Genomic DNA, 26,782 nt, shown 5'->3' with positions numbered 1-26,782 from the left:
TACAGACTTGGAGCAAGAACGTAGTAACTATTTATTTGCCACAGTTTCTGCTTTGGCAGCTCAGTAAGAGCTCCTTGCAGACTTTCAGCTTGTTCTAAAGGAGGACTTCCTAACCAAAATGAAATCTAGGGTATGTTTCTGCCAATACACTAGAGTTCTAGCAACAGCTGTCAGAGGTAACCATGGATGTTTTGACTTCTTTTTCAATTAATGTCTTTTAAATGGAACTACTGTGCTGAGCCTGTGATTTGGGTTGGAACTTCACATCCCCTGAGACAACTGTTGGAAGTCTGGGATTAAAACACAGCAAGTTTTGGCAAATACGTTTCCTCTTAATCTCTTTCTAGCAGGTTTATCTGTTAGCTTTCAGAACTGTAAAATGGTTTCCTATTAACCTTTGCTGTCTTTTTCTTCAACTTGCAAGTAAAACCTAGATTCAGAATAAGAGGGAGCAAAAGTAGGTTTTTGTCAAGAGAAGTTTAAGCAACAAAGCAAGGCATGCTGGGCAAAACTGTTCCATAATTGTTGCAACACAAAATCCATTTGTTTTGCTTGATTATTTTTCTAGGTAGAAGTGTAGGCCAGAACAGCTCCAGCTGCAGTAATTTTATGATCTGTATGTCAATGTAAATTTTTTGAAAGCTTTGTTATCTGTTTCAAGAAGCAGTTTAAAATAGCTTGCTAGGTCAGCTTTATTCCTGAATGTTAGATCTGAAACATGCTGGTTTACTAATCTTTTCCTTTTTGAGCACTTTGCTCTGCTTAGCAAGTCAACAGAAATCACAAGGCTAGAGAATGATGATAGGGATAGCTTTATTTTTCAGCAAAATTATTTAGATGGGAAAAATGTGTCTACAGAATTGACTTGTGTTTTCTGATTGTATTCCCAAAATGGAGATCGCATTCCCAGTCAGGCTGGCCAAGAACTGTAATGCAAAATATGAGCAACTGTGAAGGGGTGAACAACTTCAGCTGTTTTGAACTAAAGCTTGCATTGGTGGGATATTGAGAAGTGTTTGGCTATGAGTTAAAGTTGGGACAAGATGCGGCTGGGAAGCTTGGTACTAATACTGTGCAAAATACTACTGCAATACGAATTAGACAGGACTTTTGACCAGTCCGGGAAAATCTGGTTTTGAAACCTCTAATCTGCTCTGCTGATTTAATGAAAAAGGATTATCTAAGGAAACACGCTCTGCTTCTTACTGTGACTTTTACCCAGTGACTTCTTTGGTTATTTTTAATCAAGAATATCAGTCAAAAAAAGATGGGTAATGCTACTTGAGGGAAATCTAGTGTAGTCTATAGGAATTACTTTCTTTAAACAGGTGAGGGCTTGTACAACAGGACAAATCATCAGCTCCATGTTCCTGAAGGGAGCAGTTTCATTTGAAAGGACTTTGTTTCCAAGGGAATCCAGAAAACACATTCTCTTAGTTCTGTGATGAATAAATGTCTGTCCCGAGCTGAGCATTACATACTGCCATAAGCGGCTGGTTTTGTACAGAGTGTGTTGTGCAGTGGAGGCAGTGACGCTGTGGAACATCTATTTCTGATTCATGGGATTGCTATGTTCGGGTGGAAATCCACTAGCTGAGCTTCTTTCTTGTCACTGGAGAATGGGCAGTTTCCATGCTTCTTAGCTGTGTTATTCTTTCACACTTCATAGTTGTCCTTTAAGTGAAGCGATCCGCAGTTGGCAGATTTTTTCAGTTTGATAAATTGGGATCTCAGAGTTGCTGCTTGGCATCCTTGGGGTTCTGAAAGGAAGTGAGTTTCTGTCTTGGAAGGTGTTGTTGCAAAGGAACAACATAGAAAGAAACAACACTTACCATTATGTATTTTCAGAAATTTATAGAGCAAGTAATTACTTATCTTTTTTTTTGCTTTAATGTATGCACTTAGGTTTTGAGGCATTCATAGGATTGCAAATTATGGTTCATGTTGGCCACAGCTGTTACAGAAACATTGGACAATTGGGACTTCCTGAAATGTGATCTACTCCTGCTTTAATATTCTATATTGGTTGGGGTTTGCCTTTCATTCCCAACAGATTTGACTAATGTTCCTAGAAACTTGGTTTCTTTGAAGCTAATTCCAAATGTAAACAAATCTGTAATGTGCTTGGTGTTCTGAGCTGGAAAGAACCTCAGATGCATTTCTGTAACGCAGACGAGAGTGGCTAAACTAAATGCTTCCAGAAAGTGAAGCAGCCTTGACACAGTCTTGAATTAACCTTAAAACATCTGGTCATCTTGAACTGTATTTCCTCTTGCAGTTGTGCATGCATTAGGTGTTGTCTTAATAAAGATCTGGTGAATAGCAGTGATGTTTGACAGCAGCTTAGAAGTTAATGTTCGAAGCTTTTGTAAACATTAATTTCTCAGTTTTATAAAATACCATCACTTGAAATTTCAGGAGATTTTGAGTCTGAGACTCCCTTTCAGGAAGGAGAATTTTTTACTGTGAAGCCATTGAGCTCTGACGCTCTCTTAATGCTTGTTTCATGTTTTTGTCTAGTTTTGCCTGATAAAACTGGCCTTACTTAGTGCTGATTTAAATATGTGTTGTTAATAACTTGAAAATTTGCTGAATATCTTTATCTGTGATGGATTGGTAGAAATCGGCTTTAATGGGTTGTGCCATCCGTGTGCCCTGAGCTGTGTTTGATATTTAGGGTAGTTGGTTTCCCTTGTCTGGGCCCTGTTTTTTGTTTGTTTTTTTTTTTTTTTTTTTTTTTTTTTTCTTTTAAAGCTTCCTAGCCTGATCTGTCAACCTGAAAATGGCATGCTTGTGGTAGTTCTTGCCAGTATGGTCAAACTGAACACGTGCTGAAGTTTTAATACAAGCACTGAGAAAGGTGGCTAAGTTCAAGCTTTTGTTTTGCCATGCAATGTCCCTTTTGACTTTTTTTGATACTAGTTAGCAGGGTACAGTCAGAGTGTCTGCAGTTCCACTTCCAACTGGGGCATACGCCTGGCCTTGTCTGGCATGCCATCTCACTTTTCCTTCAACTGTCTTAAAAACATATTTTCCCACAAACTGTCAACCTTTGTTTAAGTTTATTTTTAAACTGAAAGGGAGGTAACATACTGTGTAACTAAAAATATCGTCCTGTTTAGTGTATACTTGCCTTACATTTCCTTCTAGTTCTCTTTGTGTTCTTTCCTGTCGGTCTTAATCAGCTCAGAGAGGGAAAAATGCTTTTACCTTGTAAAAGATCTCTGAGTGTTTTCAACTTTGTAGACACAATAAAACTACTTTATGCAGGAGACTTTGTGGATAACAATGTCGATTATTGGCATAGGCGGGTAGGCTCTTTCTTCCCTCACACAAAATAATATTTGTAAAAAAGATGAATGTTCTTGTTAAAGTCGGGTTTAAGCACAGACATTTTTACTTCATTTTTGTGGAGTGCCTAGATAATTTACAGTAGAAGCTGGCTAATCTGTCTTTCAGTAACTCTTGCCAGCTAGAAGAGAGGGAATTCAAGTTGCAGTAGGTCAAAGGAGGTTAGTGCTTTGGGAAATCTCACAAGGGCTGCCATGACAAATCACACCTTTGCCATGAGGTGTTTGGGTCTGTGGCAGGGACGTGCTTCTGCCAGTGACTCTCTGAAGAAGGTATTTTACACAAGGATGCATGATTCCCAAATTAAACAATAGCGTTTGGGAATCAGCTTATTCCAGACAGTTAACGGCTCTGTGATTTCTGACTGACCTTTGGCTTGTTAGGTGGCAGAACCAAAGCTTGTTTTACCCGGGAGCAGGGAACATAACTTTGGAATTCCTCCATAGAAAACTGGTTGTCATAGCCAAATTGTCTTGCTTACAGTTTGCAATTCTGTCCAGTATATTTGCGACTAAATATTACTGTTCTGTTAGTGACTGATTTCAGTGATGTCTGATAGCGAGAGTTTATTTCTTTGTAAGGACTCAATATAAAGGGTGTGTTGACAGAGCAGTGCAAGGCAGTTGAAAGCTAAGGGAGAGACATACAGTGGAAAGTGATGTTACTTACTGTACGATGCTCTCTCAAATGATAGCTTTAGTCTTCAGGATGTCGCCTGGTGATTTCTTTTATATCTACTAATGCTTTTTAAAATGTGAAATATTTAATGGTGGGGAATGTACATATTTGCTACCCTCTATGACAGTGACTTTAACATAAGGTGTCTCGATTGAAAAATCTCAGGTTACACTTCATTAATGCAGGTACTGAAGGCTTTGTCTTGTCGCATTCTTAAATGGGATTTGTTTTCTTTCTCTTTTAGGAAATGCCCAATTCTGTCTTTTTGGTAATGGAGGTATGTATTAACTTACCTGTTTCTTTCTGGCTGATTTTAAAGATGGCTTTTAGACAAAACTACTTCTTTGTACAGCTGCAAAATAACCATGACTTGTTAAAACAAGTAATTCTGAAAACTAGGTTATTAATTTTGTATGCACTACTAAATTTATCAGCAGTCTTTGTTCCATAAATTATTCATTTTATGACACTCGTAAGTATTAATGAAGCGTGACACCTCAAATTATTAATTACAAATAATTGACAAAACAATTTTGAGGCAAACCGCTTAAAAGGATCTTCTAATTTTAGTCAAAAGATTGCAATGTAAAACTTAGGTAGCAAGTATCTCAGTGCTTGTGTTTTGAATGAAAACCTTTCTTTTTAACAGTACTGCAATGGTGGGGATTTGGCGGATTACTTACAAGGTAATTGATTACTGTATTTCGCTATTGCATTACATGTTTATATTCTCTATTTCTGTAATCTGTTGGTGTTTCTCTGAGATTTTTTGCTTGTGGCTTAAATATTTTCCTGTTTGTGGAATGTCTTAATACCACAATGCTTGTTCATCCTGGTGTGATTTTAGAGTAGCCTCTTAGAGTAATTGAATTCACCAAGGATCCGTTTAGTGTTGTATTCTGTCTCCAGTCAAGATCAGCAGCAGAGTGCTGTCTGTTTGTCTGCTGCCCTGGGAAATTGAAAACTAAATTTTGTAGCTGCAGGAAGACATAAGGTTTTGCATTTGTTTAAAATATTTCCCAGTATGTCACTCATCGTTAAAAATAAACCCCACAAACTAGCAATGAAGGTGAATAAAATAATGCACAGACAGAAAATGCTTTTTGCCACTGCTTTCAAAACAGTTGAATGTAACATTCCCTTATTTGTAAATGAGAAAGAACATCTAAGTAACTATAAGCAGCATGCTGAAAAATGTGGTGGTTTTCTATTTCTAAAGCCATATTTTGGGAGCTGCTCCCAGTGTTTTGATTCCACCGGCTTTCTTTTCCAAGGTGTGAACTTAAAAATACTGAATTACTTGTATAGCAATGCTTTCTACAAAGAGGCATTTCTGGCTTGGGAGAGAGTTTGCCCTTCAACGTGGCTCTGCCCAAAGTGAAGACAGAAGTTACAGAATCATGACAGATGCATTCTTATTACAAACAAAATTTTGAGCAGAGATGTTAATCTTCATGTTTTCCTCATGGAAAATATTCTTCTACTTGCCTTTATATCTGTGGTATGTTGAAGGAATCTTTTTATGAACAGCTATTGTTATGGTAACTGTATATTAAAAGCCTAATTCACTTCCCATTAAAATCCTTGGAAAGACTCATACAGTATAATCCAGCTCCTTCGTTCAGTGCTTTTTCAGACTGCAGAATGACATAATACCTTCTGAAGAGACTTGCAAAAGTACATCTTAATTTTCCCCTTCAAAACAAATTTTATCATGGATGACGTTTTTTGAGCGGGGTGGTTATCTGCATCCCCATGATAATTTGTTTAAAGAAATAATAGTTTTACAGGTTCAGGTTGCAACATGATTGTAGAATGTAATGTTAAATGGAACATGTAATGTTCTGAAGTAGAGTTCTATTTTCTTGACTCCTTTGCCCTTTTAGTGAATTAAGGTTTAATGGCAGTTGAGAAGTTTTACAATTATTATGCTACCAAGTTGAATAAACTACTGTAAAAACAGATAATTCAGAGTACTGTAGCTACTGTAAAACTATGGAGGTGCATGTGTTGTTGAGAATATATACGTTTGTAGAAAAATATTGGAGATTGGATTGTTTTGAGTGTAATTCACTATGATTTTATTGTGTTCATTGTTTTCACAGTTGATGACTGTGAACTTTATTGCTTTTTGCCCAAAGATAATTACATTTATTTTCTCCACTGCTTAATGTTATTTTCAGCTAAAGGAACTCTTAGTGAAGATACCATCCGAGTGTTCCTCCAGCAGATTGCAGCAGCTATGCGTATTCTGCACAGTAAAGGAATCATTCATAGGGATCTTAAACCACAGAATATTTTGTTATCTTACGCCAGTCGTAGAAAGTCAAGTGTCAGTGGCATACGCATCAAAATAGGTAAATATGCTTTTCTCTGCTCTAAAGGTAAATCCTCACTGTTGGATTGTTTCCCTACTCAGAAGTGTCTTTATAGTTAATGTGCGGAGGGTGTACTAGATATGGAGTGTATTAAATTGATGCAAATCAGACAGTAACTCTAGAACGATGAGGTTTATGCTGTAATGCAGATTCTCAGTATAAAAAAGCTTGAGTCATAAAGACCTTTTTGATTAAATCTGCAGGAAAAAGAAACCTATTCAGCTGATTTTTTTTAGTATTAAACTACTTTAATTAGACATAGATCTGTAACCTTTGAAACTTCAAATAGCCTTTAGCCCATTTCAAAACTATGTGCATGCGAGACTCCAGTCGGAGTTCCAGCTGGGTTGGCTTTTTTTTTTGTGGTAGACCCTCCTAAGGGTTATTTGAGAAGTTTAGTAATGTAGGTTATGACCTATTTTTGGCAGAAGGAGGTTTGACATTGTAACCGGGGAGGGATGTTGACTGTTCAGGATACTACCAAACTCCTCTTCAGAGGACACTTCAAGAGTATTAATCTCTTATTGTTGTCTGTTAAGTGTCCCTTTAAAAATACCTTGGTTCTAACAATTTTCTTTTCTATGCTTTTGCTCAACCAAAATCTGAGATCTGTCCCGACTCACTCCATCTTCTAAACAGCACAGAGGAGACAAAACTTCTTCTCTTGCTGTCCTCACTAGGTAGTTTCAGATGCTTTTGTCAACATGGAAAATGCAGGCGTCTGAAACTTGAGTTCTTAAACTTCTACCTGATGTGATTTCACTGAAGCAGATTGTATATTCGTCACTCTTAATGAACCATTTATATTTAGCCACTGACTTTAATCCTTTCCTGCTGACGCCAGACAGCATGCTCTGCAGCTGGGGAGATGGCTGAGCAGCAGTTTATGCAAATGATGCCACTGCTGTTTCTTGGCCTGCGATTTGGAAAATAATACATTATTCTTTCAGTGTAACATAGATTTTACTATCCATGCAGTTGGCTGTATGTTATACCTGTCTTTTTCTCGTTAACTGGTGATTGTAGCAGATTTCAATACAAGACAGGTAATTTCTAGACTTTAAAAATTTGAAAATTATCTTTCTTTTCATTAACGAATGTGTTTCTTTACATAGCTGACTTTGGTTTTGCTCGTTATCTGCATAGCAACATGATGGCTGCAACTCTGTGTGGTTCCCCTATGTATATGGTAAGTGACAGTGTAGTTCAGATTGTGTTTTTTATCTCAGACATTCTCCTACAAGAACAAAATAATTTACTGCTTGCAGATTGGCAAATGGCTAATGTTGCTTCAGCAGTATCAGGGGCAGCACGCAGTTCACCTTTCTGTGGTTTTACTAGCTCCCTTTTTTCTTGTGATTTGGAGATCATGATTGTTAAAATCAGAGAGACATTAAATGTTTCTTAGCACTGTGGGAAGGAAAAATCTTAGAGAATTAAAAGACAATACATCTTAGCATTAATGTTTTGGCAAAGTAGTTTCGTTCCCACTTACATACTTTTTTTTTTTCCCCCCCGAAATAGGGTATTATGTCCTTCCCAGTTTCTAAGAAAATAAAAAGTGATTGAATACAGGCCAGAAGAGCTTTACGCTCGTAGTTTAAAAAGCTGCTTCATGTTTTCATTGTAGTTATTTAATGTATTCTCTCACTTGGGTTTGGTTTGTTTGCTTTTTTAAAAAAAACCAACAATTTGGAGTTAATTGTCATTAATTTTTACTAAGTAGTGTGGCAGTCAGTTGATCACTGAACTGTCTGACTTTAGCTCTATCACTTCTGTACTGTATGGTCGTGGGAAAATTATTTTGCTTTCCTTTGTCTTGTTTTTGTACATGTAAAATAGTGACAATGGTATTCCTTGTGAAATGCTTGGTTATTTATCCACAAGGAGGACTGAATAAACCAAATAAATAATGCTTACCTCTTACTCTCATACATGCCAATGGTTAGACGCTTTCTTTAGAACATCAACATTTCTAGTTTTCTGTGTTTTTTGAAACATAGCTTTCATTTTAGATAGAACTATTACCTTTCAAACCATATGATGCATTAAAATGTTAATTTTGTCTTAAATTACTCTTAGAGTAAAGTTACTTACTAAAGAGTAAATATTTACTGTTTACAATAAAGAGTCTCTGTTAATGCTGGTCTGACAGAACTGTAGAATTCATATTGCTGTGGCTTTGCTTTTTTTGTTTTCCCTTCTGAGATCTTGCTGTTCTTTCCAGGCCCCTGAAGTGATTATGTCTCAACACTATGATGCTAAAGCAGACCTGTGGAGCATAGGAACTGTGATTTATCAGTGTCTTGTTGGAAAACCACCTTTTCAGGTAACACTTTAGTTCCTTTTCCCTCTTTTTAGTCTTATGGAAATTCCTAGAGCTTTTCCTTCCAGTCATGAAAAGAGAAGCGGTGATGTCTGAGCGTAGTGTCGATGCTTCAAAGGCCAGATCGCTTGAGGATACCAAGGGAGAAGTTGCTCATACTTAGTCTATGAGATCAGTGTGTTCATTCCAGAGGAAACACATAAGGATACTCAGTACTGAAGTCACAGCTGTGCTTGGGGTTTTCTCTTTTAATGTCCATATGGAAAAGCCTCCTTTTTGTGTATGTGTGCATAGGTACAAAAGCTGTTTTCTCCGTGAAACTGAGCTTTAATTAATGTACATTTTTATTTGACAGGCCAATAGTCCTCAAGATTTGAGAATGTTTTATGAAAAGAACAGGAATTTGATTCCTAGGTATGTCACCATGGCCTTTCCTGTCACTTATAGTTGTTGATTGAACACTTTTTCATCTTTGGGAATGCCTGGGATTCATAAAAATGTTTCATATTGCTATCTTTACACGGATGTAGTATGATACCAGTGACTCATGTTGCATCTTGCATTCATTGGGTACCTTGCTGAGTTAAAAGTATCCTGTACTAAGGCTATAGGGCATGTATAGTGAAGACTTATGGTAGAACGCTGGCTTCCTGAAATGTAGTGCGTTATGCGTTATTTAATGCATGTTTTACTTCCTCTTGTGTGCAGTATTCCTAGGGAAACATCAGCTTATCTGGCTGACCTGCTGTTGGGTTTGCTTCAGAGAAACCAAAAAGATAGAATGGACTTTGGTAGGTAACTTTTCCTTTGGATCTCTTGACTTTCCCTGTCAGTTGTATTCATGTGACCGGAATAACTGTCTGGACCTTGCCTACAGCCCATTACGTGAAAAGTGACGTGTTTTTTTCTTCTCGGCTCTCATAAAGGAGGCAGAATAGCCAAAATAAATCATTGTGAAACCACTGTCAGTATTAAGTGATGTGCATAAGTTACGACTTTGTAGTTGAGTAGTGAAATATAAGTTAGTTTAATTCTTTCAATTGTGGCCTTTTTTTCCCCACATTCTTAATTGATATACCTTACATTTGATGTCACAGTCATTTTTCTGTTACTTTAAGTGCTGTTTTGGCTTCAGACTGGGAGCAGCATGCAGGCTGCAGAAATGTAACAAGTACTGGAAAAACCCACTTCTGAAACAAAGTTGCTTTAAATGATTCCTCCCCGATATTTTCTCTCGCAAAATGCAAATATCGTAACTGTATTGATGAGGGTACAAATTGTGTAAATTTGATTTGACCTTGAAAGCTTTAGATATGTATATCTAAGGGCAATGAGACATGTGATGTTACATCAAAATTGTTTATGTTTGCAAAGGTGAATTATCAGTATTGTGCTTACGTATTGCTAGTTGTGGAGACTTCTTTATTTTAGTGAAATATTTTCAATGTTGGGGGTTTTTTGGCCAAAAAGTAGTAGAAACAGCAGTTGTGCTGGATTTTTGTTAAGTCCTAAAATTTTAAAATTTTTAAACTGTGCAGTGGCTGAAGTCTTCATACTGTTAGATTACCCAATGTCTGTTTAGGACTGCATTTTGAATTGGTTGGGAAGTTAAGCCTAGTAGAAACTAAATGGATACTGCCTTAACAAAAGGGAACTTGTTTGGCTCCGGTTTGCTGCTGTCTTTGGCTTTTTCTCTTTAGCTGGAGATCTTTGGTTGCAGAACATTGTTCTAACTTCTTAAGATTTCAAGGCCTCAGATCAGTACTATTGAATCATTCAGAACAGCTACAACTGCTGCCTCTTCAAAATTAGTCAGGAGTAGAGTTTAGATTTGTGTGTGCTTTGCACTGGCTGGATTGTCTGTTACTCGCTTCAGTCTCCAAAAGCCTTTTTATTGCTGGGGTTTTTGTTACCTATTACTGCAAAAGTAGTAATGCTTTTTTTTCTTTTTATTAATGCAAACTCAGGAAGCATTTTTAAAAGATGACCACTGAAAAGTTAAATTTTTATTAGTTCTTTAAACTTCATAGCACTATTTGTTATTGCAGTTTTATCGTAGCTGCCATAGGAAATGTAAATCTTAACCCTTTAATTAATTAAACCTAACTTATCTAAATACCATTATCTTTTTAGTTATTTTTATTTTATATCAATAGCAACATGCTTTATACTGAGATTTGTTTAAGCGACAAGACAGGTGACCCATCCAGTTTGATCTATGCAATGGTGAGAAAGAGCCTAAACCTTAAAGTCTCTCCAGGCTCTTTGTAGACAAGACCCAGTTCTTCCTTACCGTAAGCTATTCGCTCTTTTGATGCTGAGATCCCTGGGTGAGTTGCACCCAAAAGTCAGACATGCTCAGTTTTTGTTTCTGCTTCTGGAACTTCACCATTGCTCTTTAGTTACGCAGGCAAGCTTGGGTTTGATGCAGTACTGAAATACACAAATTGACTCATTCATCACATGTGGTCCTTCTGTACTTGTGATAAGAAGGCTGTATTTGTTAGGCTGTGGAGAGAGGACTCAAAAGGTGTTTTAGTTCTTCACTTGAAGCTCAAGACTCTGCTAGCTACATGTTTCTTTTTCCTTTTCAATGCCTGCTATGTTTCGCTCCAAGAAATAGCAAACTTTTCTTTTTTTTTTTTTTTTTTTTAGTAATTTGGAATTTAAAACATCAATACTAGCATAATTAAGGTGCTGCTCTTCTGAAAACCAGGCATGGGGTTTTGTGTGTAGGTGTGACTGACATAACTCAATTTAACTGCTGTACATAAAAACTTAAATAGAAGTCAGATCCAGATAAAACTCATGATAACTGTGTAAAATGTCCCAAATGGTAGTGACAGTATTCAGAGGGTGATACATAAATCTGTATGTGTAGAAGAATTAATACATCACGAACATGGACTTTTAGTAATTGATCCCGCTTTGCCCTCAGGGTGTTATGATCCCTACAGTTTCTTCAAACATGGGAAATTCAGTTATGTGTGGTAGTGGGAGAATGCATTTGTGCTTAGAAAGAAAAATAGAAAGCAGAATGGTAGTGATGAAAGTCGTGTTTTCCTTGGCTGAGCCACTTAAAGGGCCTCAAAGAGGCTGCTCTGGAATGTGATGAGCGAAGGGAGTGAAAGGGAGAGTGTATAACTGAGCCCAGTTGCCTGTTGTTAAAGTAAAAATAGCATTGGAAATCTTGTTGATCTTCCAGCAATATAAAGTAGAACAGCAGGTGTTGTACAAAAGCTGAAGAACACCTGATCCTCGTGTTAAAGTTAATCATTACATTGTTCTTGCGTTACAGCTAGCCTCCCGTCCTTATCGGGTTGTGGAAGAAAGTGTTGTTGAAGGAAGAGGAGATACTGCAGGCCTCAGATTCTTTCTTTTTTTTTTTTAGCTTGTTATTTACTTAGGTCTGATGAACAGCATTGTTTTTCCTCAACTGTTAGAACGTTAAAGTTCAAAAAGCTCAGCAGCTAGCTTCTACCAACCCTCAATTTGCCTTAACTAGCTGAGGGTCGCTTCTTGTAGAATAAAACTTTCCCTGTGAACTTCTAGCCAGGTTGTTACGCTAAGTCAATTAAGTGCATCTCAGCATGGCCATTTACAACGAAACCGAAATGTTTCTATTGTAACAGTAACAAGTTAACTGAGGAAATTGTTAAAGAAACTGTGTTTAATTCTGGTTTGAACTGTGAGCTGGTTGCCCAGGTCACGTTCTGCTGTTGGGAAGTGGGAAGGAGGACGGCTGCAGCTCTGTTGGGATTTTTGGCCACCTAAGGAGTAGCATTAATGGGTTCAAAAAGAAGCTCCTTGGGAGAGGTAGAAGTGAAAATACTTTCAGTATTTGATGTGAGAGATGCTCATCATTTAGAAGAGAAATTAAAACTGAGTTAGTACCACATTGAACGTAGAGAACAAAATTTCATGATGAGTATGGGAAGGCTTCTTGTGTACATGATCCTTAAGTGTAGTCATAAAATGTCCTTCAGTAGTTCAGTCTGATTTGCCTTGCTGGCTGTTGCTTGAAGTTTTTAAATTGATTTTGGTTTCCTTTCCAAATGCTATAGCAACATATTGCATAGAAGGCTTTAATCTTTTATAAGCTCTTCACCCTCTGGCCCTGAAATATTGATTCTGGGAACGCAGCAATTTATCACTATCTGCAATATAGTCTGTAAATTCTGTCATTTGTACATTTCCTCACCATGGTTGTTGTTTCTTGTTCTATAGAAGCATTTTTCAACCACCCTTTCCTGGATCAGATTTCAACAGTCAAAAAGTGTAAGTAGTTTTGGTTTTCCACTTATTTGTGTAAATGGTGAATGTTGGGGCTGGAACACAGAAAGATGTGCCAAATATCACACCAAGTGTTTATGAGGCATTTTGCTGAGTCTGACTTGTGCTCTATTGTGAGGCTAAGTGTTGAATCCTTTTTTGTATTATGCTAGACAAAATGTGATACTTATTTACTAGTTCCTTTGACATTTCAACTGAACTTAAATACCCTTGTGTGTTTAAGGATGTGCTGTGCTTGTAAGTTGTATAAGGGTTTATGAATGAAAAGCAGTGAGGAAATGAGTTTGTTTGAAATTCAGCCTTTTGAAATCTGAGTCCCGTTTTTTTTTCCCTTGGGTTTTCCTCTTCTAGCTTGTCCTGTACCAGTGCCCACGTATGCAGGCTCAGTCTCTGGCAGTTCCTGTGGTAGCTCTCCTTCATGCCGTTTTGCTTCTCCTCCAGTAAGTTCTCTGTTTTACAGAACAATCTCCAGAAAATATTTTCTATAATGTTTAGCCAAGAGTTACTGAATTTTAGATCTTTCAATTCATGAAAGCGTAAACTTGTGTTTAAGAGCACAGAGCAAGGAATACCCCTGTCTTTTGCAAGAAGAATGGCATTAACATTTTGGTTCTTTCTTGCTCTTTGTGTTGTACTTTGTGGGTTTTCTATTGTTCTTTTTTGTTAAAAAAACCCAACATGTCAAATCCTAGAGTAGCTGTGAGCTCCTCATTGCTGGCTGGGGTTAAATCACAGCATTGGCTAAGGCCCCTTATTCTGATACAAACTGATGACTTCAATTTTATGTGATATTTTGAAGAGGTGCATCTGTATTATCAGGAATGATTGAATAATTTGCAATTGTTTAAATTCACAGCCTATTTAATATAGAATTGTCTAAATTGACACTACAGGGTTATCCAGTATTTGACATTTCCAAATTCAAATACATTTTATATTTCTGAATACTTAAGAAGCAAAAAACAGCCCAAGATTTATCTTTGTGGTCGAAACTAGTGATGATTCTTACTTTAGAAGCTTCATAGTTAAAAGAGCAATTCTGCATTCTGAATCACTGTATTTACAGTGGGGTTTTTTACTTCCCTTTTTGCACTGCCCCTCCAGTCTCTGCCAGACATGCAGCATATTCAAGAAGAAAATTTGTCTTCCCCTCCGTTGGGTCCTCCTAACTACCTTCAAGTCTCTAAAGACTCTGCCAGTACCAGTAGCAAGAACTCCTCTTGTGACACAGATGACTTCGTTCTTGTCCCACACAACATCTCTTCAGACCACTCATGTAAGGACTTTCCTTATTTTTACATTTCAAAACAATTTCCGCTTGTAACGTACCTTTATGTCCTGTTATTTTTTGGCTATCTTTTCTCTAAATGTGGCTCAGTTCACATTGGAACTCATTTCATTAGTTTGAAGGGAGACTCTTTGATATACCTACATGTCCATCTGGGACGTTTTCACTTTCAATTGAGTAGCCAGATATGCCAAGGATAGAAGGGTGATTTAAAGTCATGGAAAATACTGGGATTTGGCAGTAGAAGAAAAGAGTTGGTTGTAAACAACCACTGATAAGAAGCCCAAGGATTCTCTTAGTGGAGGCAGGCACATTGTTACCTCCAGACTAACTGAATGTTTATAGACCATGCTGTAGAGCTTTAGATAATAAACAAGTGTAGGTAAATACATCAAAAACATCTAACATAAAGGGTAAGGCATCAGACTGGGCTTATACAGTAGAAAGACTTGGATGTAGCACGTTGCCACTTCATGACATCTTCCAAACCTGAACTGCCACTGGGAAGCTAGTCAGCTGATTTCTGTACAATGCCACCAACTCATGTTAAATATTTGACCAAATTAGTGTCTTGATTTCTGAAGGGTTCCTGTCATTTGTTATTATAAATTTCCTGATGCTTGTACTTTGTACTCTTAAACAATGGATTTTATTTCAAAATTATTACAATTAGTATACCCAAAACCAACGCCAACAAAAACAAACAACAAAAAAGATTGTTAAAGAACTGTCTTCCCCAGTTACATTTTTGTTGGTGGTCACATTTGAGGTGTTTTCATACACAAAGCAGTTTGTGGAAAATTTACATGTTCTTAGAAATTTGTCAGAAGAGATTATTTCTGTAACAGCAGTATTGGAGATGTGGTGGGGTTTTTTTAAGATTCTGCTTCATGATGCGGATTTTCAATGTGTTCTTCTGCTTACTGTAGATGATATGCCATTGGGAGCAGCTGGCAGGCGGGCTTCGAGCGAGTTCTTGATGTGTGGAGGGTAGGTGTGCTGAGCTTTATCCAAAAGTCATCTCATGTTCTAAAATTGACACTGCAGCTGTAGAAGGAGTTGCTGGGGTTTTGGCAGTGATGGGTTTACATAGCTGTGTGCGGACTTAAAGATGAATATGCCAAGTTGAATTTAATAAGAATATTGCAAACGGCTTGAGTTCAGCAAGTTTTGATGCAAAGTAGGTAGTTTCTCTGATGTGAAGACCTGTCTTTTGACAATGGTTTTTGTTTTCACAGGCAGTCACCATTAACTATTTCTGGAAGCTCAGGAACTGTACAGAAACCATCCTCAGCCTCTTCTCGAAGTACTGCTTCTGGTACACCAAACAGGTGTGTGATGTAGGCTTAGCATTTCCTCTCTTTTAAAAAGGTTCTCTGCTGCTATATTTTTTTTTTTTTATTTATTTTGTGGGTGGCTACTGGAAACTGAATTGAACTAGAAACTATACCTGTTTTTTCCAAGCTCTCTACAGTTAATGATTCTAAAGGCTGACAGTTGTGTAGCTAATTTCTGTCTCTGGTGCATCCCCAAAACATTTCCTTAAGGAAAGAGAGCATCCTTTGGTCTGTTTAAATTTTGAACTGGTTGAAAGCAGAAACTTAGAGACATAACTGGCTTGTCCTTTTTGGTGTTAATGAAGCACAGCACAGTCTTCATTTAGTGAGTCAAGATGTTGAATGCAGTATACATTTTAAAAAGTAGTTGTGAGAGAAGAGGAATTTGCAAAACCCAGATTGCTATGGATTTGTGTCTTGTGGCTGGATTGTGTTATGTCTGGTAACTGGGTGTGGCTTCTGTGCAAGCAATTACTGTGAATTTCGTGTTTGTGCCTCACAAGATACCAAAGAAGTCACATGAAAGAGGTAAACATGTATTGCAGCTTTTCCATCAGCAGGACTGTTAATAAGTCCTCTTTCTTCCACGTGGTTGTTGATGAAGCTTCTGCTAGTTTGAAATAGCACTGATTTCTGCTAGTTTGAAATAGCACTGATATTTATCAGTGCTGCCTGAAACCTTTCCTGTAGTATATTGGAAAATGTAAAGCTTAATCATGCTGTTTAACTACTCATGTAATATGTAAACAGAAGAGTTAGATTTGTCATTTGACCAAGTAATGAATTTCACAACATTTTCAGTACAAACAGAAAGAGGATGAGTGGCTAAATGGGGAATAAAGCTATTATGTTGGGTGTATTTTTGGCTTATGCTAATACTGCAGGGCTGCGAGTCAGCATTATTTGTTTAGAAACGCTTGTCACAAGAAAAGTTTGCTACTTTGTGCTGATCTTTGTGCAGTTTGTAAAATCTGCTGACATGGGCTATCAATACAGCTTCGGTCTTACATTTTGTGTTTAAGGTCAGCTAATGGGGATGGTTTGTCTGTAAAGATCCATTTGCTCTGGATTGTCCATGTACAGTGTATTATAAATACATTGTAATTTCCTATTTTAAATTGTGTCAGGCATCACAGTTTTTAGAGTTAGAGGTTTTGTGAAAATATGCCAGTTATGTTATCTGTACATTACTAAGTTAAGAGCTAAACGGTCGTGTGATTAGAAACAGGTGCCTACTGTTCACACTTTCAGTGTCTGTACTATAATAGTTTGCTTTAATTATTGGTTGAGTAAATTTGGTAACTAACTGACTGCTTGGGGCATGGTCTGAAGAAAGCAGAGTGTGTCTCTGGTACTCTGCAAGATGCTGCTTTTGGGTTTTGGTTTTTTATTTCCTGAGAAAGGTTTTTTCATAGTGTGTGATTTTTTTTTTTATTTTTTTTTTACAAAAGGTTATGCCATATTAATTTTTCTGATTAGCTAATCAAACTGAATGAATCGTACCGATAGTTATGCTGCTTTATGTCAAGAAGAAGAGGCTGTAACACTTCTCAGGCTCCAGCCAGAGTAGGCAGAATAGGTAGAGATGGTTCGCTCTCCTGTGGTTAATTGCTAATTTTATTCTTTGGATCTCAGAGAAACAAGATTTGCATGCAACTCTGCACACATCTGTATTGCACTTTCTTGAACTAGTAACAAACCACATCAGACTCGAGGATGCCTAAGCAGAGCTTAGCTTTGGGCCTGAGCTGGGGAGCCAGGATGGAAGGCCAAGTACGGTGCCGTGCCTCTCCACCACGCTAACACAGCATTGCTGCCTCCAGCTAGCCCACGACTCGCAGAGCTTGCTTGGCCCTACCTGCAAGGGTGTGTGACAGCAAGGGAAGGCATTTTGCATGCTGAATACTCTAAAAGTTGAAGTGCCTTCGTGGCCTCTTCATTGTCACTGCCACAGTTCAAATAACATCTGCTTCCCCTCTCCCGGAGGTCAGACACAGGGAATCTTCCCTGTGCTACCTCAGCCTGTTGTGTTAGTCCTAGCAGGCTGCCCACTGCCTCCATCTGCTTCCCACTTTTGAGACCTTCTCGCATGGAATCTTTCAGGTCTTCCACTGACTCTGTGCTCACAGCTGACTTCCAAATTACTCGGTAGTATCTAAAAATTGGGTGGCCATAAGAAGGACAAACTTCTTTTCTTTTGCTAAGGAAGCTCTGTGCATGTTAGGAAGTAATATTTCATTCTCAGAGGCAGCAAAGAAAATAGGATACATACAGTCAGAAACCCAGATTTCTGTTCAGCTGCAGCTTTGCAGTGAGTGCTGTAACTGCTTGTTTTCTAGAGCTCATGGTAGAACTTTTTTCAGATTTCCTCTAAGAATTTTTAACCTTTCTCTGAAAAGGTGGTCAGTAAAGGACAGATACTAAACTGATTATCTTCCAAAAAGCCCATTAGTTTGAAATTCTTTCCATTGAATCCTGTTGTCTTTTAAAAGCGTTGGTAACTGATTACGTTGCAGTGGTTTGATTCCCTTATCAGATAGTACACCGAGGTAAGCCAGGTCACTGACACTTCAGCTGAACTCGGGCAATGCTAATCTGCAGTTGGAGTCTGTGGATTAATGTTCAGGTGTGTGGTTTTGGTCATTTTGTCGGGGGTTGCTTACATAACCTGTTTTCCTTTTGCGAGTTCACGGTGTCTCTTGGGATATCTCTGACTGTGCTTTAGTGGCTTTTGTACACATTCCAGCCCTGCTGCTGAACTTCCTGTTCTTAGCGCAATGGGTTTTCCTAGAACGCTATTTTGAAGCGTGGTAAACAGAGTGGGTTGATTGGCAGGAAGTTGGAGGGACCTGTAGATTGCTGTGATGCGTGACGAAGGGCTTCAGCTTGTACTGTGCTCTCAGCTTGATCTGATACTAGTCAGTGTAAGAAAGGTAGTTAGTAGCAAACAGCTCCTGCTCATCCTCCGTGAAGTGTTAGAGCTAGATTAGGACAAGCTAAGATCACATTGCATGCAGGGAGTGCAGAAGCAGCTTATTTGCCTGTTTCCTAGATTTTCTTGAAATTTCAACAATGGTACAATTCAGAGACGGACCTATCTGCCTATATTCATCTCCTGTCTCCACACCTTCCAACTTCAGGCATTGTCAGCCTTCGGTATCCCCCCGCAGCGAAACAGCACCTATCCCAGTTCCCACTCAGCTACGGAATTACCAGCGCATAGAACAGAACCTCTCCTCTACCGCCAGCCCCGTGTCAAACCCCCACGGATCACCAAGGTGAGTTGGTTGGGTTTTTTAACTCCTTTTCTTGGTTCTGGTTTGTGTTTGTACCCTGACAGATGTTCGTGCTTTCTTGCTGATGTAATTTTTTTTTCTGCACAAAAACATATTAAAGACACATTTTAATGATAACAAATAACAGTCCTTCACAATCTCGAGATTGTTGGATGGGCACTTGAAATCTTTCACGAAAACAAAATGAGCTTGTTCTTTCACTCAAATGCAACCCAAGAAGGTAAAAAGGTGAAGTCTTGCTTTTTTTTATTCCTCTTTGTATATTATATGGCATTACATCATAAACTAGAAAGTCAGTAATAAGTTATGTTTTGTTTTCACGCATGTAGTGATGAAATGAACACATTGTTCTGTAGAATATCAAGGAAACAATTTTTGGCATGCTAGCTACCAGCTTGTCTTTTTACAAAGCTCTAGTGTGCCAGACTTATTCTCTGCCTTGTGGTCTACAGGAGCAACATGGTGAAGGTCAAAGACTCAGAAACGGACTACTCGGAACCCTTGAGTTCTTTACAAAAACAAAATCCATGGTTCCTTGCATTTTTTAGGTTTTTTTCATGATCTCTGGTTTTATACTAGGTGCCACAACTGGGGAAGTACTTTTCCCTTAAATAACCTGTTTTCAGTTATCTGACCTCTGTAGCAGACCCAATATGAAAACTTTGTCATAATCTTTATTGACATAAAAATGGGCATTTGCAGCAATACATTTACTATTCAAAATTTGATGATCAAGTTGTTTGAAGATTAGGAATCCATGTACTAAGGGATATCCGTTTTAATTTTCTTCAGTTAACAGACTATTATGGCATTGAAAGTTAAAAAGTCAGTGTGAACAAAGGGAATTAAATCTTGTTTGTTTTCAGTATGGGAAGCTTATGCTTGTTTTCAGTATGGGAAGCTTAGCTTAAGTTATTAGCTTAATAAGCTTCCACATCATAGCTTTCTCTTTAAATATCAGTATTTTCTTTAACTGATCATTATACTCTTTAGGGAATTCTGAAGTTTATCTCAAGAAACCACAGTTACTGTAGCGTGTGTAACCATTCTTTTCACCTTGTTAGAGCTGGAGTTGTGAGACGCTCAAATACCAGCCCAATGGGCTTCATGAAGATGGGCTCCTGTTCTCCAGTACCAGCGGACACTGCACAAGGTGTTGGGCGCAGGTTATCCACAGGATCTTCTAGACCGTATTCTCCTTCACCACTAGGTAAGCCGATAAATTCTTAGCAATTAGTAAAGGTTTATCTGGAACACTCATTCAGGACAGTAATTCTTGCTTGAAATTATCTTAAACCAAAATCTGCCCAACTAGGTCACATTTCTGTTAAATGACTCACAGAAGTAAACTAGCTAGGTTTTTTTTTTGCTTTACCTTCATTTGTAGGTGAAGTATAAAGTGTAAATTCACATTTTTATTTTTGTTTGCATAGTTGGAACCATACCTGAGCAGCTTGGACACTGTTGTTGCGGACAGCTTCAAGGACATGAAGCAAGGAGTAGAAACTTCTCAGGTGAGTGACTTTAGACAGTGCAACCGGTGCTAGTTTGATAGAGCTTCTACAGCGTTTTGTGAAGGGGGAGGAGAGCCAACACTACATAAGTATGGGTTAATAGGTGACACTGGGTAAAGTGGTGCACTTGTTTCTAGAAACTTCGCCTGGTTGTGGCTGCATCAAGACACCTTTCCCCATAACTAATTCCCTACACAATCAGAGAGTGACTAAAGTTTCTTTTCCTCAAGATGAAAAAACAACTCTGATAATGCCCGTCTTTAAACAGGGATGGAAGTGAATGGATTATTATGAATGGTAGTAACATGCTTTTCAAAATCTGGTTTTGATAGACCAGCTCTGTCATGCCAGCCCTCAGAGAAGGGAAGAAGAACTGCCAGTGTACAGCGTGCAGCACGTTTTCGTCATTCCCTCAGGAAATTGACTGGAATCTGATGCTAGTGTTGCTAAGCATTCAATAAGCTTTGCAAGTCATAAATTATTATGACATGCCAGCAGAAAAAAAAAAGAAGATCAGGGAGAAGTAGAACTTGAAGATGTTCTGAGACTGTTAAAGGTGGAATCGCACTGTAACGCCAGAAGGATTGGGCCTAAGAATATGCAATTCAGCAGCGTGTTCTTTTGCTCTATGCACATTTTGGGTGGAGTTTCTTTTTTATCTAAAATACTGGTTATGTTCTTTATTTTGACTTTCTAAGAGGTGGTGTTGAAACTGCATTGTGGGTTTTCCCCCTGTTTAAACACTTACCAAGATAATCTGGAGATGACAGAGCCTCCGTATTTCTTGGAGTAGTCATATTTCAAATATCTGGGAATGGTTTCATCCGTATGAAATAAGTTCTATGACATGTCTTAAAAATTCCCTTCATAATTGCTATGCCATTGACAGTCTCAACAAAAGACAAGGAATGAATCCTCAGGTTTGAAATAGTCTCTTCTCTTAAAAAAAAAAAAAAAAAAAAAAGGATGTGTGTGTGAAGAGGATATGAAGCAGTGTGTATGCTTGTCTTGTGGCATCTTCTTTGGATAGAATTTTGTAGGGCTGTTGGTTTAGCGTCTTTTGCCAGTGTCAAACTGATTTGTAACACACAGCACTGTGTTTATGGCTGTAAGGGTTTTTAATGTTTCATTTCTTCATCTGTTTCCTGCATTCTTTTCCTACTTGACTTTATTTCTTAATTTCAAATGAATGCAGTGGTATTTCTATTTGTAAAATACCACAAATTGCAGCAAGTCTATTTCTGAGCATTTAAATGGGTATGGGAAGCTGGCTTTTGCTTCTGGGTGAAGTGAGGTCATCTGTACTGAGATTTTCTAAAGACTGAAGACGTCTGTCGCAATGTAGCTTCTGAACTAATTGAGCTGCTCTTGCTGCCAGTGGCAGCAGGGGACAAACTTCTAATTCAGAAGCCTTTCCTGTGGTGGCAATGACACTAGAACAGTAACCAGTGAGATTTAAGACTGGTTTCTGAAACGACAGGTGAGGACTTTCAATGCTATGAGACAGACGAGTAGAGGGATTTCAAACAAGCACATTCTTGGCTGGGAAGTTAGTGAGAAATAGACTTGATCCCTCTGTTGGAGCTGCAGGCAGAAAGGCTTTTCTAAAACATACTGTTTAGTGGAGAGGAATGAAATCAAGATGAAGTAGCTCATATTCAAAATCTAACTAGCAAAAGCATAGGCTTAAGAAGGTTGAAAGACGTATCTTAACAGCTGGGCTCTTCACTGGGCAAACTGCAAGAAGTTTGTGATGTTTTTCTGAGCATACATTTGTGAAACGGAGCCTTTCTCAGAAGATTGTCTTGGCCATCTCTTAAAAATCTTATCTAGCTAGTATGGTTCGTTTTCAGTTTTGCCTTTTTTTAAAAAAAACAAAAAACAACTAACCAAACAAAAAAAACCCCACAACAAACCGTGAGTGAAATTGTCACTTCAGTGTCAGTTCTTTGAGATTACAAAGATAGGCATTTTATCTGGGAAGCTGTGGCCATAAAGTTGAAGTCTTATGTACTATTTGTAACTTTGCACAGTTCCTCATCATGAGACGCAAAAATACCACAAGGAAGAGAACACTTCATCAAATTTCATGTTCCTTATTTTGAAAGAGGAAGGGCACCTTTGAGTAGGTGAGATGTTCATAAGAGACATTTCCCCAAAGCCCTCTGTTTAAATGACTGCTTATAGCTCTTCCATTTCCATTTGCTGTAGGAGAAACTTCTCCTTCATACTTAAGTGTGGACTTCCTTTGTACATAGTAAGCTTTAGGAAAATTTTCAGTCTGACAGACTGGAAAATAAATGACTACCTAAAGTAATGATCGCAAACTGTTCCCTCTGAATACTTTGGTTCTTTTTAGTACCTGGTTTTCTTGTAGGAACGATGGGATGAGCTGCCTCTTATGTCTGCAAATGAAGTCGTCAGGTACAAAACAAGTCATTATCATGCAATGTCACATTCATGCACTTGTTTGCAAGAATATAATTCCAGTACTTGAGAACGTCTATTCAACCTACAGTCTTGGCGGCTGCGCTTGAAACTTCAGCATTGGTTATGCCATTCCTGATGAATCCAACCACTTTATTTGTCTTGGTGCAGGTTGCCAGAGGTACTGCAGCTGCCAGTACAGCTGTCACCCTGAAATCTTGCCTATTTGGCAGCTTGAACGTCTCATCAGTGTAATGTAGCCTTAGTCCAAATAGCCGACAGGCTAAATCCATTCTCCTTGCCATCTAGTGAGTTGATGATCAAACATGTCTTATGATATTTGCAGTCCCATCTTCTTTCAGCGTAATGTTGATCTCTGGCATTTTGGGCGTCATTGATAGGTTTTCCAAACACTGCAAGTAGAATTTTACGTCATTGTTTTTCATCCCCACAGGTTCTCCGATACCACCATCTCAGTCTCCACAGTCACTTTTGATGGGAGCGAGGTTGCAGAGTGCCCCTACTCTCACAGACATTTACCAAAACAAGCAGAAGCTCAGAAAGCAGCATTCAGACCCAGTATGCCCATCCTATGCTGGGTATGGATACGGTCATTCTCCACAACCAAGTAGGCCAGGTAGCCTGGGAACGTCACCTACCAAACATATGGGATCGTCACCTAGAAGCTCAGACTGGCTGTTCAAAACTCCATTACCAACGATCATTGGCTCTCCTACTAAGGTTTGTTAAGTTTGCCACTGTCAGTACAATTTAAGTGGTAACACACTGCCTGAAACCATTCCCAGGAATATTTTCGGGTTCTAATTTTGGTTTTTCTGTGTTCTTGGTCTTGATTCTTAAAGGCAACAGCTCCTTTCAAAATACCTAAAACTCAAGCGTCCTCAAACTTGCTGGCCCTGGCTAACCGCCAGGGCTCGGTGGATACGCCGTTGCAGCCTAAAGACATCGCTGACCCAAGGGATTTCACGCACTTCCACTCGACCCAAGGAGGTGAAAAGCAGGCAGGGGAACAGCACAGTAAAACTACATTTGGCAGGTAGGCATTTTGTAGTATTTATAACCTGTAAAGTTGGGTAGGTAACTTGGCAGAAGAATGTACATCGCACACAGTGACTTGGAGGGGAAGAGCATGCAAAAAGTGAGCTGTGAGGAGATGCTGAGGTTTAGTGTATATATCGAGAACATTTTGTACTGTGTATAAATATAGCATGGACTTCCTGGAGTGCTTTGTGTTGCTATCTAGTTCCCTTTTGTTTTGATTATCTGAATATGAAATTTCATTGCCTCTGTGAAGCCTGTTCAGTTTTTGCTTGAAAATCTATATGACAAAATTTGCAATATAAATTTTTAAGACAAAAAGATCTCTTTATTTTTATGGTTAGCTCTATTTCAGTAGGTCCATGATGAACAGTGGGATTTCAAGACTTTCTGTACTTTTGTTGAAGAATTCTCTGTAATAAATACCAAGAGCCTGAAAGTCATCCTTAGTTGCAAGTTAGATAGGAAGATCTTGCTGAAGAACTTTATTGTGAGTTCATACGTTTTTCTGTCTAGGTCTGTTAGTACTGGGAAGCTATCAGATCAACAGGTAAAGACTACCCTTGGTGGCCAGTTGTATCAAGGCAGTACAGACAGCCTCAATACAGAGCGACCGATGGATACAGGTAAGGAACATCCAAGCTGTCTTTATGTGCTAGGTTTTTTTATGGAGTGCCAACTAGATACAGTTCTGCTTCCAACTTTGATAATTGGTTCTGACAATTTTTAGCCTCAGTACAGAAGGCTTTTTTTAATCTTTGAAGGGGATATGTTCCATTTCTTTAGCATAGCTTTAAAAATAACTGAGACAGGAAAATATCTATTTCTGTGCTAAACAGAAATATCTCAACTGCCTATACTGGCTAGAGCGGTTTGGTTTTTTTTTTTGTTTGGTTTTATTTTTAATACAACATTTGTGGCTGTTTCATTTCCTAATTCCACCTTGCTTTCATATGAAAGCGTTTATGTAATTCTGGGTCATTTTTCTCCTCCTCCCTCCCCCGGCTTGTCCCTTGCCACAGATGGCCACCAGGAGTTCTCACCTTGCTTTTGAGCAGATGGGAGGAGTTCTGCAGACAGGGCTGGTCTTCGTCCTCCAGACCTGTCATGGTCTGCCTTTAGAACTTCTCTGTTGTATCTTTTGCTGCGGGACTGGTGTTGTTCTCAGGCTTTTGGAGAGCCTCTGTTGCTCTTTTCTAGGTGAGGGTAGAGCAGAGAGAGATTGAAAATAAAAAGATCTACAAAGGCTGTGTCTTGACTCTTTGTGTATTGCCAAGGCTGTCCACTCAGCTTGTTTTATTGGCTGACAGAACCTCTAACTAGTTCAGGTCTTGGATCTACATCAAAGCATGTTGTGTTGCAGTGCTCCAATTTGCTGCATGTAATTATTTATTGGTATGATTATACGTAATAGGGGCTAACTTGCTGAAATTTTCTCTTCCAGCTCCAGCAGGGGCCTACGGAGTTGCGATGGCACCTCCTTCCATGGGAAGCGGGGCAAGTTCTCGGGCTGTCATGTTTACTGTTGGGTCCCCTCCAAGCAGTGCCACCCCTCCTACCTGCACCCATATGGTCCTCAGAACAAGAACCACCTCAGGTAAGACTTACCTGACAACTGTGGACTGTTCTCAAATGCAGTACTTAGGTTTGCCCTAGGCCTTGCCCTTGCACTTTTTGGGCCAGTAACCTGATTACTGCCTTGCACAATAGATTCTCTAGGCCATACAGTAAAAGTGCACTGTAAAGTAGAGATTAATATCAGATGACTTCTGCCTTTTCTCTCTTAAAGAGAAAGCCAGAGGCACAGATTTACAATGCAGCCGTGTGTAACCTCCTGGGTAACACAGCTTTACTCCACCGCAGGGGGTATAGTAGATCTCTGTGACAAAGGTGGAGAGGAAAAGCTAGATTTCTGATTCTGCATTTTTGCCTGCTGCTGTGCGTTGTACCAGACGCAACACACAAGGGGTGTGAGCTGACTGCATTTCAGCGTGCATCGGCTGTGTTGCCAAATATCAAAGATGTCAAGGTAAAGGCCTTCATCCGCTCAGGATGAGCAGAAGTCTGCAGCAGTGTGCTTTTGTGAACTATAGCACAGCCTTTGGTCCGTACTGTTGGACTCTCTGCCTTGGAATCCTTGTCATCCATTTCCCAGAATCTGTGTTGTGAATCGTCACTGTTCATTACGGTGTAGCCTTTGCATTCTCTACAGAGCGATGCAAGGAACAATGAGGAGAGCCTCCCGAGAGTGAATCTGTGATGACTACTGATTTGTCATTTGCTATCATCCGCAGACCCAGCGCTGCGAGATGGAACAACCGATTAGACTGAATGTGTGTGTTATTTTTCTTGTAGTTGGATCAAACAGTTCTGGAGGGTCTCTCTGCTCTACTAGTGGCCGTGTATATATGGGCTCTCCTCCTGGTATTTATATGGGTTCTTCTCCTCCGGGAGCCGAGGCAGCTCCGAGTCTGAAGTACATGCCTTATGGTACTTCGCCTCCCAGCTTAGAGGGCTTTATCACTTTTGAAGCTCCCGAATTGCCTGAGGAAACTTTAATGGAGGTATAGAAAAAATAATTTAATCTTCTATAATGTATAATGCTGCTAAAACAGAGACATGGTAAAAACAGGACTGCTCAGTGCACTTCATGGTTTCCTCTTCAGTATCTCACATATTCCTTTCTAAGATCTTGAAAATATTCCTGTGTCAATTGTGGCTTTGGTAGCTATTCCTGGCATTTCATGTATTTGAATAGGTAACCAAAGGAAACATGACTGCTTTGTTCACCAGAGCCTTCCAAAGAGGCCTCTGTTTTAATGCCAAGTCTCTGGA

General features: G+C 38.9%; 1 protein-coding gene across 2 annotated transcripts in view; it reads left to right on the top strand.

The window, feature by feature from the left end:
• Positions 1–26,782, top strand: part of ULK2 (unc-51 like autophagy activating kinase 2) — a 42,508-nt gene that overhangs the window by 9,909 nt on the left and 5,817 nt on the right. The window contains exons 4-23 of one of the 2 annotated variants that reach the window (XM_054208118.1): positions 4,274–4,306; positions 4,679–4,715; positions 6,213–6,386; positions 7,523–7,596; positions 8,635–8,736; positions 9,089–9,147; positions 9,442–9,524; positions 12,961–13,011; positions 13,378–13,466; positions 14,131–14,302; positions 15,244–15,304; positions 15,553–15,645; positions 18,792–18,929; positions 20,012–20,157; positions 20,381–20,461; positions 23,343–23,629; positions 23,752–23,945; positions 24,464–24,573; positions 25,392–25,544; positions 26,303–26,511. In XM_054208118.1, the coding sequence (XP_054064093.1) occupies positions 4,274–4,306; positions 4,679–4,715; positions 6,213–6,386; positions 7,523–7,596; positions 8,635–8,736; positions 9,089–9,147; positions 9,442–9,524; positions 12,961–13,011; positions 13,378–13,466; positions 14,131–14,302; positions 15,244–15,304; positions 15,553–15,645; positions 18,792–18,929; positions 20,012–20,157; positions 20,381–20,461; positions 23,343–23,629; positions 23,752–23,945; positions 24,464–24,573; positions 25,392–25,544; positions 26,303–26,511 (2,346 nt within the window). The remainder of the gene's footprint in view (positions 1–4,273; positions 4,307–4,678; positions 4,716–6,212; positions 6,387–7,522; positions 7,597–8,634; positions 8,737–9,088; positions 9,148–9,441; positions 9,525–12,960; positions 13,012–13,377; positions 13,467–14,130; positions 14,303–15,243; positions 15,305–15,552; positions 15,646–18,791; positions 18,930–20,011; positions 20,158–20,380; positions 20,462–23,342; positions 23,630–23,751; positions 23,946–24,463; positions 24,574–25,391; positions 25,545–26,302; positions 26,512–26,782) is intronic. The other variant, XM_054208119.1, reaches the window with a different exon arrangement.

Source organism: Rissa tridactyla, chromosome 7 (assembly GCF_028500815.1).
Source record: "Rissa tridactyla isolate bRisTri1 chromosome 7, bRisTri1.patW.cur.20221130, whole genome shotgun sequence".
Lineage (NCBI taxonomy): Eukaryota > Metazoa > Chordata > Aves > Charadriiformes > Laridae > Rissa > Rissa tridactyla.
Note: the sequence above shows the minus strand (reverse complement) of the source record. Positions and strands in the feature narration are given on the sequence as shown.